At 54.2% G+C, this 17992-nt stretch overlaps 1 protein-coding gene across 8 annotated transcripts; it reads left to right on the top strand.

Moving 5' to 3' along the window:
* Positions 1-1340: 1340 nt before the first annotated feature.
* DMTN (dematin actin binding protein) lies at positions 1341-12663 on the top strand. 8 transcript variants are annotated; one of them, XM_021698863.1, is made up of 15 exons: positions 1341-1358; positions 1643-1717; positions 2126-2281; positions 3204-3248; positions 3579-3678; positions 4065-4121; positions 4334-4486; positions 5201-5325; positions 5921-6026; positions 10299-10363; positions 10504-10552; positions 10734-10741; positions 10928-10993; positions 11265-11345; positions 11460-12663. In XM_021698863.1, the coding sequence occupies exons 1-15, from the start codon at positions 1341-1343 to the stop codon at positions 11571-11573; spliced, it is 1218 nt and encodes a 405-aa protein (XP_021554538.1). In that variant the 3' UTR covers positions 11574-12663. The 8 variants fall into 8 exon arrangements, with proteins under 8 accessions (XP_021554538.1, XP_044768401.1, XP_044768399.1 ...); XM_044912466.1 differs by lacking the exon at positions 10928-10993; XM_044912464.1 differs by lacking the exon at positions 3204-3248.
* Positions 12664-17992: the final 5329 nt, after the last annotated feature.

The raw sequence follows: 17992 nt of genomic DNA on the forward strand, positions 1-17992 counted from the left end.
ACTCACCCCCAAGAACTCCAGTCCAGAGCTCATGCTTTTAATCTCTACCTTATGCTGCCTCTTCCCTGTACCTGCTGTAGCCATCAGCTCTCTTCACGGCCAGCAAATGGAAAGATAGTCCCACTGCCACCATTGCTGGAGGCTCAGCCAGGCATTCGCTGAACAGTTATTATGTGTCCAGCGCAAGGGGCAGGGGGAGTTTTGCTAAGGGAATTAGCGATGAAGGCTGAAGGTGAAGACACCAAGACATGGCCCCAGGGAACTCATAATCTACTGCAGCAGACAAGACCCAGCTCTCTAGGAGCAAAGAGAGCAGTGTGGGGCGGGATGGCTTCCTGCTGAGCCTCAGGGGTGCTGTCCTGCAGTGAAGCAACCGTACAGAGGGCAGAGCGCAGCTGCGCGCAGGCGTCCTGAGAAGGCTTCGGACAGCTGGGATGTGGCCTCGGCCCCAAATCACATGCCTGCAAGTGAGACTGACTGCTGGACAGGGACAGGGATGTGGGGGCTGTGGGCTCCCTGCAGTCTCCTCTCCCATCCTCCCTGCAGTGGAACCCCGGGCAGGGGACAGGGACACAAGGGATGTGGGCTCCCTCCAGCCTCCCCTCCCTTCTCCGTGGCACCCCCCCCCCCAACCCATGACCTGACCACTCATGCCAAGTCAGTTTGGCTCCATCCTGTCCTCCCCGTCTGTCCACCTCATAGGTTCAGTAGGACCCTCTGGGCTATGAGACAGAGGGGCGCACAGTGGACAATGGATTGAGGGGGGAAGAGGGCCAGGGGCCAGCAGAGAGCCAGAGAGAGAGGCCACGCGGCAAGGGCCGTGGGGAGTGAGAAGCGGGGCGTGAACCCGGCCTGCGGGCCCAGGGCAGGGCAGGGCCCGGCAGGTGTGACAAAGCAGGAATGTAGAGGCTGCACCGGAACGGCTGACCCCTGTAGTCATTTCCTTTCCAGCCAGAGAACAATGGCTCAAAAACAAGTGCAGCCCCTCCGCTTTCCCGCCTCGCCGTCCCCACGCGCGCTGGCCTTCCCGGGGCTGAGCGAACCGAAAGCCGGAACCCTGGAGGGCGCTGGCTCCCTTCCGCCCTGCTCTCCCGAGCTCCCTTAGATCCGGGGCCCCACCGCCCTCACCCGCACGTCCTCCCTCCCCTCGCAGGCCCGGCACTCGGTCCGCAGCTGGAGAGTCACTGAGGGATGAGGACGCCACAGCCCGGTGGACCGCACTTTCTGCTCTCGTGGCCCCGAGCGCGCGGCGCCCAGGAGCCGGGCCGAGCCTGACGCCCTGTCGTCTCCCCTCGCGCACGGGGCTCTGCGAGTGACCCGACCGGCCGGCCCCCTGCTGCATGGAGCGGCTGCAGAAGGTGCGCGGGGGCCGCCCCCACGTCCGGGCGGTGGCCTGGGCAGCGGGTGGGGCCAGGCTTCCCCGCCGAGGGTCAGGTCGGGAGTCGACGGTGCCACCTGGTGGCTGCCCGCGGCGCCGCACGCCGGGTTCCCAGAGGCCTAGGGAAGCCCGCCCCCGCCCCCGCCCCCGCCGCCGCCCCCTCCCGCCCTCCGCCCGGGGCCCTCCGCCGGGTGGAGAGCCCTGCCCGCTCCCGGCCCTGGCACGCACGCTCATTCCCACCCGCCCGCCTTTCACTCTCCCCAGCAACCACTTACCTCCCCTGGGAGCGTCAGCTCCTCCCGAGGCTCCAGTGTTCCCGGCTCTCCCTCCAGCATCGTGGTGAGTACCTCTCGGCCACCAGCACCCTCAGGCCACCACCAGCACCCTCAGGGAGGGGGTGGGGTGGGGGACACGCTGGGCCGCTTCACCCAGAGCCTCCCAGACCATGGTCCTGCCAGGGCTGCTAGGCAGAGAGAAGCCAGAAAGCCAGAGAAGTTTTCCCACATCCACCTTCTGCTGGTCTGGTCCTGCCTCGTTGTACCCGAAGTGCTAGGTGAAGGACTATCATTTTTTAAGGTGACTCTCTAAAGCCTTAAAATTAAAACAATAGAACTATTAACTAATAGGAACTGGCATCTCAAATGGCTGCCTGTTTTCTTCCTGATAAATCGCAAGTCTAGTTCCTAAGGCCAGTGTTCTAGGTGAGGCTTTCGGCACATCTGCTCCATTCCTACCGTTTCCCTTCAGGCCAAGATGGACAATCAAGTGCTGGGCTACAAGGACTTGGCTGCCATCCCCAAGGACAAGGCCATCCTGGACATCGAGCGGCCTGACCTCATGATCTATGAGCCCCACTTTACCTACTCTGTCCTGGAACACGTGGAGCTGCCCAGAAGCCGGGAGGTGAGGGGTGGGAGGCTCCTCTTGGACGGGACTTGGGGGAAGGGCTCCCCCAGCCGCACAGGGGAGGAGGTGGAATCCCTCTCATGCTTCCTTTCCTGGCGGCCAGACTCCAAAACAAGAAAGGGAACTGTGGGCAGAAATCAACCAGTGGTCCAGGCAGTGTCTGTGGAGAGCAGGCAGAGACCGGCTGGAGGCTGGAAGGTAGCTCCATGTAGAGAACAGGGGAGGCCATGTTTGAATGGCAGCTGCACGGAGCTGGGGTCCGGGGCCGTGGAGGAGAAGCGTGGGAATGGACAGAAAGAGCAAATTGGCCCAAAGCCCTCAGGAACACTGGACTGGGAGGCTGGAAGTCCTCGCTGAGTGACCGTGTGAAGGTGTGGTTTCAGCTTCCCCTCCTGTAGAATAGAGGTGATACATCTGCCCATCCACCTCACCAGCGATTTCAGTGCCAGAGATAACTCACAGCAACTACTCTGTAGACTGTCTTCCAGAAAGGGATAGTGTCACAGCTGAGCAGTGAGCTGGAGGCAGGCTGTGGGGAGACGTAACTGCCCTGCACGGAGCCCAGACTCCATCCTGGATGCGTGTGGCTCTTGGCCCTTCCCCCTGGGTGCTAGACTCTGAGGACAGGGCCAGAGCCACCTTCAGTTGGCCCTCAGAGCACAAGCACACTGCTGCAAGATCCGTGCCTTCTTCACGCATCCAGAGAAAGAGAGGACTCTGCCCAGGACAGCGCTAAGAGGGAGAAGGATGGAGGGCCAGTGCTGGGAACTGGCAAGGACTGAGAGAGAAGACGTGGCTCAGAAATTGGCTGGGCAAGGGTGCAGAGTTGGGTGGGGGATGAAGTGACCCCTCCGGGGTTCTAGGGATGAGCATTTCCCCCTACCCTTGTGGCTCTGACCAGCCTCCTCTCCATCCGCAGCGCTCACTGTCACCCAAATCCACATCCCCCCCACCATCCCCAGAGGTGAGTCTGCCCCACACCTGACACTTGCCCAGCTCCCCACCCCCACACAGATGCAGAGCCCACGGGATGACCTCATCCTGTCGCCGACCAGCTCTGGGTCCATCTTTCTGTCTGACCCAGGACCTCATTTAACCCTTACTCCCTGGGTCAGACACCATCAGCAGGTCGAGTCCTTGGATACCCTTCCTCTGCCCTGGGGTTGGGGGCTCATGGGCTGCTAGGGTGGGGGGGACAGAGCTGGTGGAGTGAGGTGAAGCAGGGTCTCCATGGGTTGGAGAGGGTAGGGTGGGGGACCTGGGAGCTTCAGTCAACCACACTTCTGCTCTGCAGGTGTGGGCGGAGAGCCGGTCCCCTGGAACCATCTCTCAGGCTTCAGCCCCAAGAACCACCGGGACCCCCCGGACCCCCCTACCCCATTTCCACCATCCTGGTAGGTTTTACTGTCAGTGTGGTGGCACCCTTTCCCTAGGACCTCTTTTTCCTACAGGGACCCAAGCTTCTTATTCTCAATCCTCTACTCTCTGGGGTATATGCTCACCCTAGAATGGCCGGACCCCCTGATGCCAGGACCCCAGGCAGAACTCCCCAGAATAATGGGCCCTGTCATGCCTTTGCTCCCACCCAACGAGAAAAGTGCAAAAAGCCCCAACCCCCTGAGGGACAATTCCAGAAACTCTGGTTCTGTCTTGGCTCTGGGCAGGAGCCTGTGAATTTCCTTGCTTTCTCCTCTCCTGTTTGTGCCCTTCTCCTTACTGAGCTGGCCTCGCCACCATCAGCATATCCTTCTTCTCATCGGCTCTTGCTCCCTGTCCACAGAGACCACCCGCCCGGATTCCAACATCTACAAGAAGCCACCTATCTACAGGCAGAGAGGTGAGGGCTCCCCTCACTGAGCTGGGCTGGGAGGCCATGGGGAGAAGGCTGTTCATAACACACATAACCTCTGCCCTGTGCCCTTTGTTGTGCCGTGTTTTCACACCCACGGTGCCACAGGTGTGAACAGGGATAGGAGAGGGAGTTGGGGGCTAGGGTGGGCCCAGGTGGCCTGGCTTGGGGTGGGGACTGACCCTGGCCTCCGCCTGCAGAGTCCACAGGAGGCAGCCCTCAGAGCAAGCACCTCATCGAGGACCTCATCATCGAGTCCTCCAAGTTCCCTGCAGCCCAGCCGCCTGACCCCAACCAGCCCGCCAAGATTGAAACCGACTATTGGCCATGCCCCCCGTCGCTGGCAGTCGTGGGTAGGAGACCGTGTTGGAGAGGGGAGGGGAGGCCCAGGACACCGCCTCACAGTCCCTGTTGAAGCTCCACGAACCCACCTTCTCCGCACTGCCACCCTATGTCCTTCATGACCCCCCTGGCTCATCACTATTCCCTGCCTTCCGCTAGCTCTTGGTGTCTGTGGCCCTGCTTGTTGGTCTTTCAATCCCTTTCCGTTCACTTACTGGACCACTCAGCAGACATTGACCAAACATCAGCATCCCAGGCTCTGTGGTAGGAGCTCTGAAAAAGAGAAAAAGGAATGAGACAAGGTCTTGGTCCCCAGTGCACTTAGGTCGTGTGACTGTGTTGCCTACTCAGCTCTATCACAAGGCTAGAGAATGTTACTTTTCTTTTTTTTTTTAAGGATTTTATTTCTTTGTTGTAGAGAGAGAGAGAGAGACAGAGATAGCAAGAGAAAGCGGGAGCAGGGAGGAGAGGGAGAAGCAGGCTCCCCGCCGAGCAGGGAGCCCGATGTGGGGCTCGATCCTGGGACTCTGGGATCATGACCTGAGCTGAAGGCGGATGCCCAACTGACTGAGCCCCCCCCGACGCCCCTCCTTTTATTTTTTACAAAATAATGTGTAGTGTTCCCTTGAAGGGGCAGCCCAGTGGCAGGCACAAAGCCAGCACCTGCTACGTGCTTGCTGAGTGAATGGTGGATTGACGAGCCTGCCTTTGCCCGTGTTCCCCAGAGACAGAATGGAGGAAACGGAAGGCATCTCGGAGGGGGGCAGAGGAAGAGGAAGAGGAGGAAGATGATGACTCCGGGGAGGAGATGAAGGCTCTCAGGGAGCGTCAGCGAGAGGAACTCAGTAAGGTAGCATCTCGCTTCGCCCCAGCCACCCTGCCCGTGTCTTCTTGGGGACAAAAGTCCCAGGTCTCTAGCTGTTCTGTTCTGAATGGTTTCGTGCCTGAAAAACATCCTCGTAGGAAAATGAGGAATTCCCCTTCTTCCCAGGACATCAGGTTGCTGCTACTGAAGGGACACCAGGATTTCATGCTGCTTTGAGGGAACACTAGTTAACTTGGGATTAAAGGAAAGAAAAGGGTGCCCACCTCCCAGTGCCAGGCTTCGGGAGGCTAAGTTCGTGGGAAGAGGAGCAAGGAGAGCAGGAGAGAGGATGTTAGGAGTCATGGAAAGGTCACCGAGAGTGGCCTGGGCTGGTGCTCTGGGAGAGTGACCTGGGATGCAGAGGCCACTTGGATGCAGTTACACGGAGCAGCGCCGACTCCTTGCTCTCGAGGGTGGCCAGACCCAGCGTGGTAGCACCATCAGACCAGAGTGACAGGCCCCACGGGCTCCAGGGCACAGCCCAGCCACTCTGGAAACCTGTCCCCAGTCCTGCCTGCAGATACCCAGCTCCGATGGAGAGGAGAACTGAGTACGGAAGTCTTCCTCTCTCCTTCCCCAGGTTACTTCCAACTTGGGAAAGATGATCTTGAAAGAAGAGATGGAAAAGTCATTGCCTATCCGGAGGAAAACCCGCTCTCTGCCCGACCGGACACCCTTTCATACCTGTGAGTGCCACGGCCGGGGCCCCCAAATCACCTGGCCAGACCTCGAGGCCAGAACCAGAGTCTGAGTCTGCCTATCATATGGGGGGACAGGGGACAGAAGATCAAGGCATTCATGCTCTCCTTAGGGCAAGGATACCAGTCATGGAATAAGACTAGATGATAAAGATACTATCAGCTAAAGCAGAATGAGCAAATTTCATTTCATTGACCAAACGTGTATTGAATGTCTAACATATGCTAGACACTGGGGATTATAAAGAGTCAAAAATATATTCTTCTTCAGCAGCTTCCAGTCCAGGGGGAAATTGACATGGAAATTAAATGGAAACTGGGGTCAGTGTAGTGGGGCCATGCTGTGATGACATGAGAGGCACACAGTGAGGGCTTCGAGGGGACCATGACAGGGCCTGGGGCCAGAGGGCTGCGGGGAGGGGGGTGGTAATTAGGTCTGGAAGAGAGAGACAAAGTGAGTGGAGGAGAAGGGCACTGCGGACACTGGGGACAGCATGGGCCCAGAGGCAAGGAACAGGAAACATTCTGGCCAGCTTACAGGACCTGCAGGAGCCTGCAGTTCCAGAACCCAGAGTGGGCCTTGGGGTGGCAGGGATTAGCCAGAGAGACGGGGGTGGCCTGAGCTTTGGGTACTATGCCTCAATCATTTGAGTCTAGTCTGGACTTCCCTAGAGCAGCACGGCTGGAGCTGAGGGAGGGAGATGTGAGAACCCAAGCTGAAACTCTGAGGCCTCTAAAAGCCTAGCCTCGGAGCCACGGAGCATCACTCCTCCTACCTCCTGTTGGTCAGAGCAGCTCAGGGGCAGCCTAGACTCAAGGGAGGGGAGAAGCATTCTTCGGAGACACTCCACCACATTTCCCATTGGGCTGGGTAAGGGCTAAAGCTGTACATAGGTCCAGAGAAGGGCAGTGGGTTTAAAAAACATATAGGAGTTGGAGTCAGCCGAACGGAGATGTTGAGGGAGGGGGCTTGGGGGAAGAACAAAAGAACCAGTTTGGGACATGCTGGGCTTGAAGCACATGTAGGTGGGAGCCAGGTCTTACTGAGTTGGAAGCTTGCAGGGCAAGGTGAGTCTTCAGCTTGTGTATAGTAGTAAGACCTTGAGAGAAAATGGGATCATGGAGAGAAGAGAGGGAAGGGAGGATGTCGAGGCTGTGCCCTGGAGTGCTCCCGCCCCCAGCGAGATCCAGGATGGGGAGGCAGGCCTCCGGCCTCCTCGAAAAGCCTCTTGCTCCACAGGCTGGGGACTTGGGTCTGGGAGCGGGTGCCAGGAGAAGTTGAGGTTGTCTGCTGAGCAGAAGCAGGGTGAGGCTGGGTGAGGTTGGGAAGGTTTGGACTAGCCGCTGCAGGGAAGGGGCCCTGGTGCACGGTGGTCCGTCTGTAGTGAGGGAGTCTAGCAGCGTGGGCTTTATCTCCATAGCCTGCAGGCAACAGGCTGATCCAGGGTTAGGGTTTTATAAGGCAGGAGCTGAGGGAGGAGGGGCCAGGGGAGCTGCTGACCACTGGGGCGAAGGTTGGGGGTGGCGGTGGGGAGATCAAGACCCCGGAGGTCCCCATGACACTGACGAACAGATGTGTTGGGAGTGAGGCTGAGGGGAAGCTGCAAACATGGAAGGGTGTGGTGTGGTGGCTGCAAAGTGGGATTCCTGGGCTTCAGATGGCCAAGGTGCAGCCGTTGTGGACAAGACCCCGGGGGTGGTCATTTGAAGGGGCTGCCTCATGCGGAGTGGAGGTGGAGGCCGCTGGGGTGTGGGATTCAAGGAGCCGTAAGGGCCGTATGTACACAGACATCCACAGGGTCACTGAGAGTACCCAGGATGATATTTCAGTATGAGTGGGAAGAGTTACAATAGGGCCATTTTAGAGAACGTAGAATAGTGAAGGCCTCAAGAAAGAGGCAGATGGAGAGATGCCCCGAAGGTTGGATTCAATCTTCGTGTTCCACCAGATTTTGCTATTCAGTCAAAATTAGCTTTTTAACTTCCATTTTGGCCTTGCAAAGTAGAATAGCCAAATGTCTACCTCATCATCATTTTTGGCATCCCTGAACTTGTATGTGACCAGTGAACACATGATTGCATAGGTTACGGTCATAGCTAATCAACCTCAACAATTTCAGAAGTTTTTTTAAAGGTTTTTTTTTTTTTTTTTTTTTACTTATTAGAGAGAGAGAGCGTGTGAGCAGGGGAAGGGCAGAGGGAGAGAGAAAATCCCAAGCAGACTCCATGCTGAGCCCGGAGCCCAATGTGGGGCTCGATCTTAGGACCCTGAGATCATGACCTGAGCCTAAAGCAAGTCGGACACTTAACCTACTGAGCCACCCAGGTGCCTTCAACAATTTCAGAATTATGAACAGCATGTCATTCTTTGTAGTAACATTGAAATGGTCACTTTCAAACATAAATAAGCATTCTAAAAGTAATTTGAAGTGAAAATTTTATGTGTTTTGTAGGTTGAAATTCTATCAGTCACTTGAAATGTAAATGTATACTTATTCTCACAAAAGTGAAATGCTGGGGCACCTGGGTGGCTCAGTTGTTAAGCGTCTGCCTTCGGCTCAGGTCATGATCCCAGGGTCCTGGAATTGAGCCCCAAATTCGGCTCCCCTGCTCAGCAGGGAGTCTACTTCTCCCTCTCCCTCTGCCCCTTCCCCTGCTTGTGCTGTCTCTCTATCAAATAAATTAAAATCTTTTTTTAAAAAAAGTGAAATGCTTCAGTAATGAATGATCTTTGTAGAAAGATAATTTCCTGCACAAAAGTAAGAAGTATTAAAAAAAGTATTAAGAAAAGAAAAACGAGTTCCTCAAAACACATTTTGTTCTCACCAAACTTCCAAACAACAGCTTTTAAAAGGATGTTTTAAGAAGACAATTTTTGATAGTTTTGAATCTATCAAGGCTAAACCTTCAAACAAAAATGTTTATCGGGATGCCTGGCTGGCTTAGTCAGAGGAGCGTGTGACTATTGATCTTGGGGTCATGAGTTCGAGCATTTCATTGGGTATAGAGATTACTTACTTAAATAAATACACTTTAAAGATGTTTATCGGGGCGCCTGGGTGGCTCAGTTGGTTAAGCGACTGCCTTCGGCTCAGGTCGTGATCCTGGAGTCCCGGGATCGAGTCCCGCATCGGGCTCCCTGCTCAGCGGGGGGTCTGCTTCTCCCTCTGACCCTCTTCCCTCTCGTGCTCTCTGTCTCTCATTCTCTCTCTCTCAAATAAATAAATAAAATCTTAAAAAAAAAAGATGTTTATCAAAATGATTGCCATAGAATGCCAATGATTTCTAGCACTTGGACATGAAAGAGTTTTGCGATATGGCCAAACTAAGAATCTTAATTACAAAGTTCTTTTTAGGAAAACCTGTTAACTGAAACCAGTTTTCTTGAGTTACAATCTGCGGTGCAAGAAAGCTAAGTGATATCATGAAATTTGTAAGTTGAAAGTTACATCTGATCTTGCAAATGGGAAATCTATATATATAATTTTAAGTAAGCTTTACACACGCTGTGGGGTTTGAACTCGAGACCCCTGAGATCAAGAGTCCCATGCTCTGCTGGCTGAGCCAGCCAGGTGCCCCACAAATGTGACGTATATTGACTGCTGGTACAGTCTAGCAGCTGATGGTGCAGAGGAAATGATCATTTCTGTATTGTAGCATCAAACGTCTGAGATTTGATTACTAATATTGCTAATAATAAAATTGTAATGATTCAATTATTTTGACTAAATTTCAGATATATTTTTATAGCCCAGAATTTCATTTTATGATGGTGAGCCTCATCCTCTGGCCATCATTGGCTAACTATCAATTTTAACACTCAAGCATTTCACCCAGGTGTGTGTGTGTGTGTGTGTATTTATTTACTTTTTTAAATATTTTATTTATTTATTTGAGAAAGAGAGAGCACAAGCAGGGGGGAGGAACAGAGGGAGAGGGAGAAGCAGGCTTCCCGCTGATCGGAGAGCCCACAGTGGGGCTCGATCCCAGGACCTTGGGATCATGACCTGAGCCGAAGGCAGTCGCTTAACCGACTGAGCCACCCAGGCGCCCCCAGATGTGTATTTAGTTAGCTCAGAGCCGGCTGCACAGTGCCACTTGCAGAAGGTAATGGGCAGGAGCCAGAAGCCAACAGGGGCCCCCCCGGGCCCCCCAGGTCCATGCTTCACTGCCTTGCTTCTGGCAGGGGAGGCCAGGGAGGCAGCCCTCTCAGGAATGATAGACCAAAGGCACTGAGTGGGGCCTCTTGCTCTCTTGCAGCCTTGCATGCAGGCACATCGAAGTCGTCTTCTCTCCCCGCCTATGGCAGGACCACGCTGAGCCGGGTAAGGTCCCAGACCAGAGATCACAGACCGTGAGGGAAGTGTGCCTTCGGGCACCTCAGAGGGACTGAGCTACTTGGGCACCCTGGGGGAGCAGTGCCAAGTTCTCCAGCCTCCTTCTGATCCCCTTGTGTCCTTTCTAGCTACAGTCCACAGACTTCAGCCCCTCTGGGAGTGAGACTGGAAGCCCAGGTGAGAGGCAGGGCCGCCCAATGCCAGGCGAGCTGGGAACGGGGCCTCAGCAGGCCCCAGGGCAACCCGCGTCTGTGATGTGGGCAGGGCCGTGGCTGGAGGTCGGGGAGGCTGAGCTGGCAGGTTTGGAGGCCTGCTGACCTTAGGGCTGCCTCTGGACAATGATTTTTGTCTCCCACAGGCCTGCAGGTGAGTGCCTTCTGGAGGGAACACACCGAGCAGCAGAAGACATGGACGGGTGACTGGAGAGGTGGGGGGGGGGGGGGCGGAGGGTGTGGGGCCACAGAACTGCATGGTGAGGACACAAGAAGCCAGGGTAAGGCTGGGGAGGTCTCCCTGCCCCACTCTGGCTCACTGCGGCTTTGGTCTCCCCAGAACGGAGAGGGCCAGAGGGGGAGGATGGACCGGGGGAACTCCCTGCCCTGTGTGCTGGAGCAGAAGGTGAGGGGCAGGGGCAGAGCCAGGGGTGGGGGGCAGGGGACAGAACCATCTGCAGTGGGGGTGGGCCAGCCAGCCGGTGGGGAGAAGCCAGGGAAGTGAATGCACTAGGGGTCGATGATGGGAGGGGCAGCAGGGAAGTTGGGGAGATGGTTGGCAAAGATGGCATGAGCCCCAATGGCCCTTGCAGGCTGATAAGGGGCCCAGGGAGTTGAGGGGGTTATGGTGACAGGAGACTCTATGGTGACAGGAGACCCCCGCCCCTCTTCCTCAGATCTTTCCCTACGAAATGCTGGTGGTGACCAACAAGGGGAGAACCAAGTTGCCTCCCGGTGTGGATCGGATGAGGCTTGAGGTATGCAGAGGAAATGTGTGGGGGAAATCTGGGGCCTCTTTGAGTGCTCCCTTGGTCAGTTGGCCCTGCCCCGAGCCCCTGTCCCTAAGCTGCCTCTGTATGTCCCCTTTCCAGAGACACCTGTCAGCCGAGGACTTCTCAAGGGTATTCTCTATGTCTCCTGAAGAGTTTAGCAAGCTGGCCCTGTGGAAGCGGAATGAACTCAAGAAAAAGGCTTCTCTCTTCTGACCCCCCCCCCCGCAACTCCATGACTGACGCTCTCCCCTGCTGCTTCAGGGCTCTGGAGCTGGGGCCACCAGACCCCAAAGCATCATCTCTTCGGGGAGCAGGGCGGGGGGACGGAGGTAGAGTTGGCTCCATTCCCCAGGTGAGGGGGAGCCAAGACCTCTGCAGTGCTGGGGTTGTGGGACATGAACTTGCTTCCCCACAAGGAGCCAGGGGCCCCCTTCCCTCCTCCCTGGTCCTCACCGCACAGGGCAAACCCAGTCTGGAGCCCAGCATACACAGAGATAATGTTTGCACCCTCTCCCCACCCCACCCCCACAGGAAGGTCCCCATAAGAGAGTGACGAGAAAGGAAGGCAGCACTTAGTGGTCAGGCATGTTGGCAGTCTTGACCAATGGGTGGGTAGAACCCTCGGGCCTGCTAGGAAGAGGGTGAGGGTAGGAAGCCGCCAGGCAGGCAGGGAGAGCCGCAGGACTCTGTGTGCACCCAAGCACGCCTCCTCACCTCACCTTGGACAGCTTCCCCTGCACCGGGGCCTCTGGCTTCCCTGACTCTTAGCAGGAGCAGCTTGAGCTCAGCCTCTAGCAACGAGGTCACCCTGTCCGCCAGCTCACCATGTTCTCTCCTCGTGACTCCTAAGCTTCAAAGCCTCTTGCTCCAGCCCTGTGGCTTCCCTAGAAGCCTTGGCTTAGAGTGGAGATGTTGCAGAACCCTGGCCCACCGTCAGCCTCCAGGCAAAGTCAGCTAGACTTCTAGCACCCAGGTCCTGGCTAGAACCAGGACCTTGGACGGGATCAAGAGGCCAGGCTGAGTGTCGTGGCTACCAGGTCCTGCCCATACCCCTGCATCCCCACCACGCTGTCTAAAGAATGTAATTTATTGGGGCACCCCCCAGCTGCTTTCTCTCCTGACTCTCTGCCCTACCTTAATCACACTCCCAGCTTCTCTTCTCTACAGATACATATGTGTATATAATTATATATATATTTTTGCCTGGGTCTGGGTTTTGTTCCTGCCCAGACCCTGGCATCCCTTTCCAGTGTGTGTGTGTGTGATAATGCTGTGGGAGGGGGACTCCGCTTGGAATTAAAAGGTTGCATTGGGTCCCCAAATCTATTTGTTCTTTCTGAGCCACCAGATCTGGGTAAGAGGGAGAGGTGATGCCAGGCTGAGGGAAGGCTTGGGAGTGAGGGTTCAAATGGGGAGCCCCGAGGGTTGGAAGAGATGGAGACAGCAGACACACTGTCCTTCCCGCAAGCCCGGGCCTCGGAAGCAGGGCTGGCCTAGCAGCGTCCCAGCTGCTGCTCTTCTTCAGGGGCTGTGCGAGCACAGAGGTGTGGAGGAAGGGCAGACAGTCACGCTCTGGAGACTGATACGAAAGCCAGCTGGGGGCAGAGGCTGCTTGTCCTGTGCTGAGGCCCTGAACGCTCAGCTTGGCAGTCAAGCTCATCAACATCTGACATGACTGCACCCTCCAGGGCCTGATACTCCCAGTCTGATGGGGGGGGGGGGGCAAACAGAGAAGGTCAACAGTGCATGAGTAGGCGGTCAGGCGACTACTGAAGAGCAGGCAGGGAAAACCAAGCACTGGAGAACCCATGGGTGAGATCAAGTGGTCCGCAGGTTCAGTGGAGGCTGAGGGAGGAGCGGGTACCGTGGTCTTGGGTGACTTGGCAAGGCCTCCCAGGGGGGCACAGACAGGGAACTGGAGTGTGGAGGTGGGTGGAGAGGGTGAAGAGCTGACAGGAAGATCAGAAGGAGGACATCATGTGTGGGTGCCGGCGAAGGAGGGGCCGGCCTCACCTGGCAGACAGAACCCTGATGTGGGCACACGAGGAGGCGTGCTGTCAGAGGGACCCTGTGAGCTGGAGTGTGAACCCAAGAGCTGGGACCTGATTCAAGTCGGCTACCCCCAAGACGAGTTTCCACCCCTTTTGGCTGAAACAAAAGCAAAGTGGGTAGGAATCTCAAATGCGAACAATTATTTTAAGTTGTAGGAGTTCTGGTACATCTGCAACATTGTTTTCTCCTTTCAACAGCCTGTGAGGTCCGTAGCTCAGATCATTTTAATCCTTTCACGGAAAGAGAAGGCTGTAGAAGAGACCGTTGTTCATCTCATCCGAAGCCTGAAGCTACATGCAAGTAACAAGTGGAGACAGTCCTGCAAGGTTCTCGACTGCTAACCCAGGACTTGCCCAGTATAAGCAGCTGCCTCTCGAGGGGCAACAGGGAGGGCAGACGAGGAGGTGGAGAGAGAGAGAGAGAGAGGAACAGTTACCCAATTTTAGGTGTTCAGCCAATGTTTGGAGGGCTTGCCCTGTTCCGGTACTTGGATACAGTGGTGACAAGGCCAGCACCCCATGTCCACAGAGTTCCTGGGTGTTGAGCAGCAAGGGGTGCTGAGGCAGTGTTTGGTCACAGGTCACTGGGAAGTGTTTATGGTGGGGCAGATGGCACACTGAGCCCGAAAGCATTTTAAGTTCTTGAGATTTGGAGAGACTTGAAATGGAGCTGGGTCCCTAAGACAAAACCTTAGGAGAATCTCTCAGTGCCTCTTCCCACCACACCCCCCCCGCCCCCCCCCCCACTCTTGTAGGCAGGCACATGCATATGAACAGATGCAAAACCTTGGTGATCACTTAGTCCAGGGGTTTCCAAACCTATTCAGTGGCAAACCTTTTTAAAAAAATTACATTTTATTATTAGTAATTGGAATACACTTACAAGTTGAATTTTATAGCTACTTATGATGAAAGTGAATGAGAACAAAGAAACTTTGATGACTAAAAAAATTTTAAGTCAAGATTTATGTCCAACAGTTGCCTCTTTATCGCATGCAGGAGCTAATTCACTATTGTATTTGGCTGCGCTGTATCAGGAAAATCCTGATCCACACAGATAAGTACTTACAAAATTGTATGGCTTAAAAATGCACACAAATCCATTCACACTCCTCCTAGCTAGCACAGCGTCAGTGTCCCCTCTTCTTGGAGCTGGGCTTAGTGACTTGCGCATTTAAAACAGTTCACCCAGCAATAGCCTTGGCCCTCATTTAAACTGACAGGAGGAATGGCTTTATTCAAAGGTCTTCTCCCAAATGAGCTAATCTGGCAGACTTTAAATACAGCTGACCCTTGAACAACATGGGGGTTGTTTGAAAACAAAGTCAGAAATCTGTATATAACTTCTGACTGCCCCCAAATTTAACTGCTATTAGCCTGTTCACCAGAAGCCTTACTAACATAAACAGTCGATTAACATGTTTCTTATGTTATATGCACTATATACTTGTTCTTACAGTAAAGTAAGCTAGAGAAAATATTTTTTAAAGATTTATTTATTTATTTATTTATTTGAGAGAGAGAGAGAGCACAAAAGCAGGGGGAGGGGAAGAGGCAGAGGAAGAGGGAAAGCAGACTCCCCGCTGAGCAGGGAGCCTGATGCAGGACTTGATCCCAGGACCCCAGGATCATGACCTGAGCTGAAGGCAGACTTTTAACTGACTGAGCCACCCAGGCACCCCGAGAAAAGAAAATATTAAGAAAATCATAAGAGAGAGGGGCGCCTGGCTGGCTCAGTTGGAAGAGCATGTGACACTTGATCCCAGAGTTGGGAGTTCGAGCCCCAAATTGGGTGTAGAGTTTACTAAATAATAATAATATTAAACTTTGAAAATTTTTCTAAAAAAGAAAGAAAATCATAAGGGAGAGAAAATATAGTTAGAGTACTATACTGTATTTATCTAAAAACTGCATGTATCAGCAGACCAAAGCAGTCCAAACCCATGCTGTTCAAGGGTCACCATACCTTGGTGGGCTCTAACGCTTTGGGCATGTAACACATACAAATGTGTCCACTGACTGTTATTAGAACTTTTAAGATAAAAATTTAAAAGTGAAGCCAAATGAAAGGTTATGGATTCCTGATGCACTCCCACTATCACCTAGAGTTCCTTGGGGAAAGCGGATTTAATCCCTGCAGCTGCTTCCCTAAGGAAGCAGGCCCAGAAAAGCCCAGCACAAGACTGGACTCGGGTCTCCAGCCCTCCCAGTCTCCTCTCCGGACACAAAACAGGCTCTTTACGTTCTGGCCTAAAAGCCTCCTCCCATTTCCCATAGGGATCCTCACAGGGGCCCATTTGCAGATGGGCTGTTTTTTTCTAATTTTTTTTTTTAATTTTATTATGTTAATCACCATACATTACATCATTAGTTTTTGATGTAGTGTCCCATGATTCATTGTTTGCGTATAACACCCAGTGCTCCATGCAGAACGTGCCCTCTCTAATATCCATCACCGCGCTAACCCATCCCCCTCCCCCTCCCCTCTAGAACCCTGTTTGTTTCTCAGTGTCCATAGTCTCTCATGGTTCATCTCCCCCTCTGATTTCCCCCCCTTCATTTTTCCCTTCCTGCTATCTTCTTCTTCTTCTTCTCTTTCTTTTAACATATAATGTATTATTTGTTTCAGAGGTACAGGTCTGTGATTCAACAGTCTTACACAATTCACAGCGCTCACCATAGCACATACCCTCCCCAATGTCTATCACCCAGTCACCCCATCCCTCCCACCCCCACCACTCCAGCAACCCTAAGTTTGTTTCCTAAGATTAAGAATTCCTCGTATCAGTGAGATCATATGATACATGTCTTTCTCTGATTGACTTACTTCGCTCAGCATAATACCCTCCAGTTCCATCCACGTCGTTGCAAATGGCACAGATGGGCTATTTAAAAACGTTTATTTTGGGGGTGCCTGGGTGGCTCAGTCCTTAAGCGTCTGCCTTCTGCTCAGGTCATGATCCCGGGGTCCTGGGATCGAGCCCCACATCGAGCTCTCTGCTCAGCGGGAAGCCTGCTTCTCCCTCTCCCACTCCCCCTGCTTGTGTTCCTTCTCTCACTGTCTCTCTCTGTCAAATAAATAATCTTTTTTTTTTTAAAGATTTTATTTATTTATTTGACACAGAGAGAGAGAAAGCGAGAGAGGGAACACAAGCAGGGGGAGTGGGAGAGGGAGAAGCAGGCTTCCCGCTGAGCAGGGAGCCCGATGCGGGGCTCGATCCCAGGACCCTGAGATCATGACCCGAGCCGAAGGCAGATGCTTAACGACTGAGCCACTCAGGCGCCCCTCAAATAAATAATCTTAAAAAAAAGGGTGAGGACCCTCCTTTCTAAATAAATAAAAAAAAAACATTTATTTTTCCCAAGCAGCTGTCAGAGAACTGAGATCCAAATGCTAGCCATGTCTGGGCTGGGCAGAATGCTGCCCCCACCCCTGGTGACTTAGGCCGGACTCCAGGCTCCACTCAGGGTACACAGCCACCCTGGGAGCGGTCTGCCTCTCCTGGACCTCAGCCTGACCGGTGAATGGGCCCCAAAGGGCAAGGCTAGTGCAGTGAAACCCAAGACCCCACAGCTCTAGATCCTACAGCTTTGTGGTAGAAGCTAACCTCCTCTAGTGCCACCCTTAATCCCTGACCCTCTCATCATATGTCAGTGGTCAGCAGAAATACATTTTGCACAGATACCAGCCCTCTCCTCAGGAAGATCTTTTCATTCCCGAGGGTTGGAGGGTAGCAGTGGAGGTGGTAGGGGAAACGGGCTTTAAACTGGTGGGGTTGTCTCTCTAGACATTCCAGGAAATGTCCTGGACATTCCTGCTCTTGTTAAGGGTTCTGCCTGTGTAATTCTTGGGCCCAACTTTCCGGGGCAGGAGGCCTCTTGACATAGGAGACCCACCTTCTGTTTCTTTCCTTGGCGCTGCTAGGACAGCCCGGCCGGTTACTTCCTCTGCAGGACCTCTGGAGCAGTGCTGTATCCTCGTAAAAGAACAAGCAACAAGTGAAATTAATTTTCATCATATACTTCATTTAACCCAATATATCTAATATGTTACAATTTCAACAGGTCATCAGCATACATCACGAGTGAGCTATTTTACATTTTCTTTTTGTAGTAAGTCTTCAGAATCCGGGGTATACTTCACCCTCCGCACCTCTCAATTTGGACTAGCACGTTTGTTTCGGTGCTCCACAGCCACGTGCCGACAGTGGCTACTGTGCTGGACAGGGGGTTGGGGGTAGGGGCATCTAGAGACTTACAGGACCCATAAACCTTCCCATTCCTCGTGGAAGAAACTCCCGGTCCCACTCGTCCTTCTCGCTATCACCTGGCTCCCCCCACGGGGCCGCGTGAACCTGCTCCTCCGCGGCGCCCCTCCGCTGCGGCGCCGGGCTCCAGGGCTCCCCCCCGCCCCCGCTCTGCTGGGCCGGGACACTTCGGCGCCCGGCCTCCTTCCCTACCGCGCGGGCCGGGCCTGGCCCGGCCAGGGCTGGGGGCGGCGGGCGGCGGGTGCCCCCCGCGGGGCGGGGCGGGGCGGACCAGGCAGGGCCCCGCCCCCTCGTCGCGCCTCCCGGGCCGCCC

The sequence above is a fragment of the Neomonachus schauinslandi genome, chromosome 2 (genome assembly GCF_002201575.2).
Source record: "Neomonachus schauinslandi chromosome 2, ASM220157v2, whole genome shotgun sequence".
Lineage (NCBI taxonomy): Eukaryota > Metazoa > Chordata > Mammalia > Carnivora > Phocidae > Neomonachus > Neomonachus schauinslandi.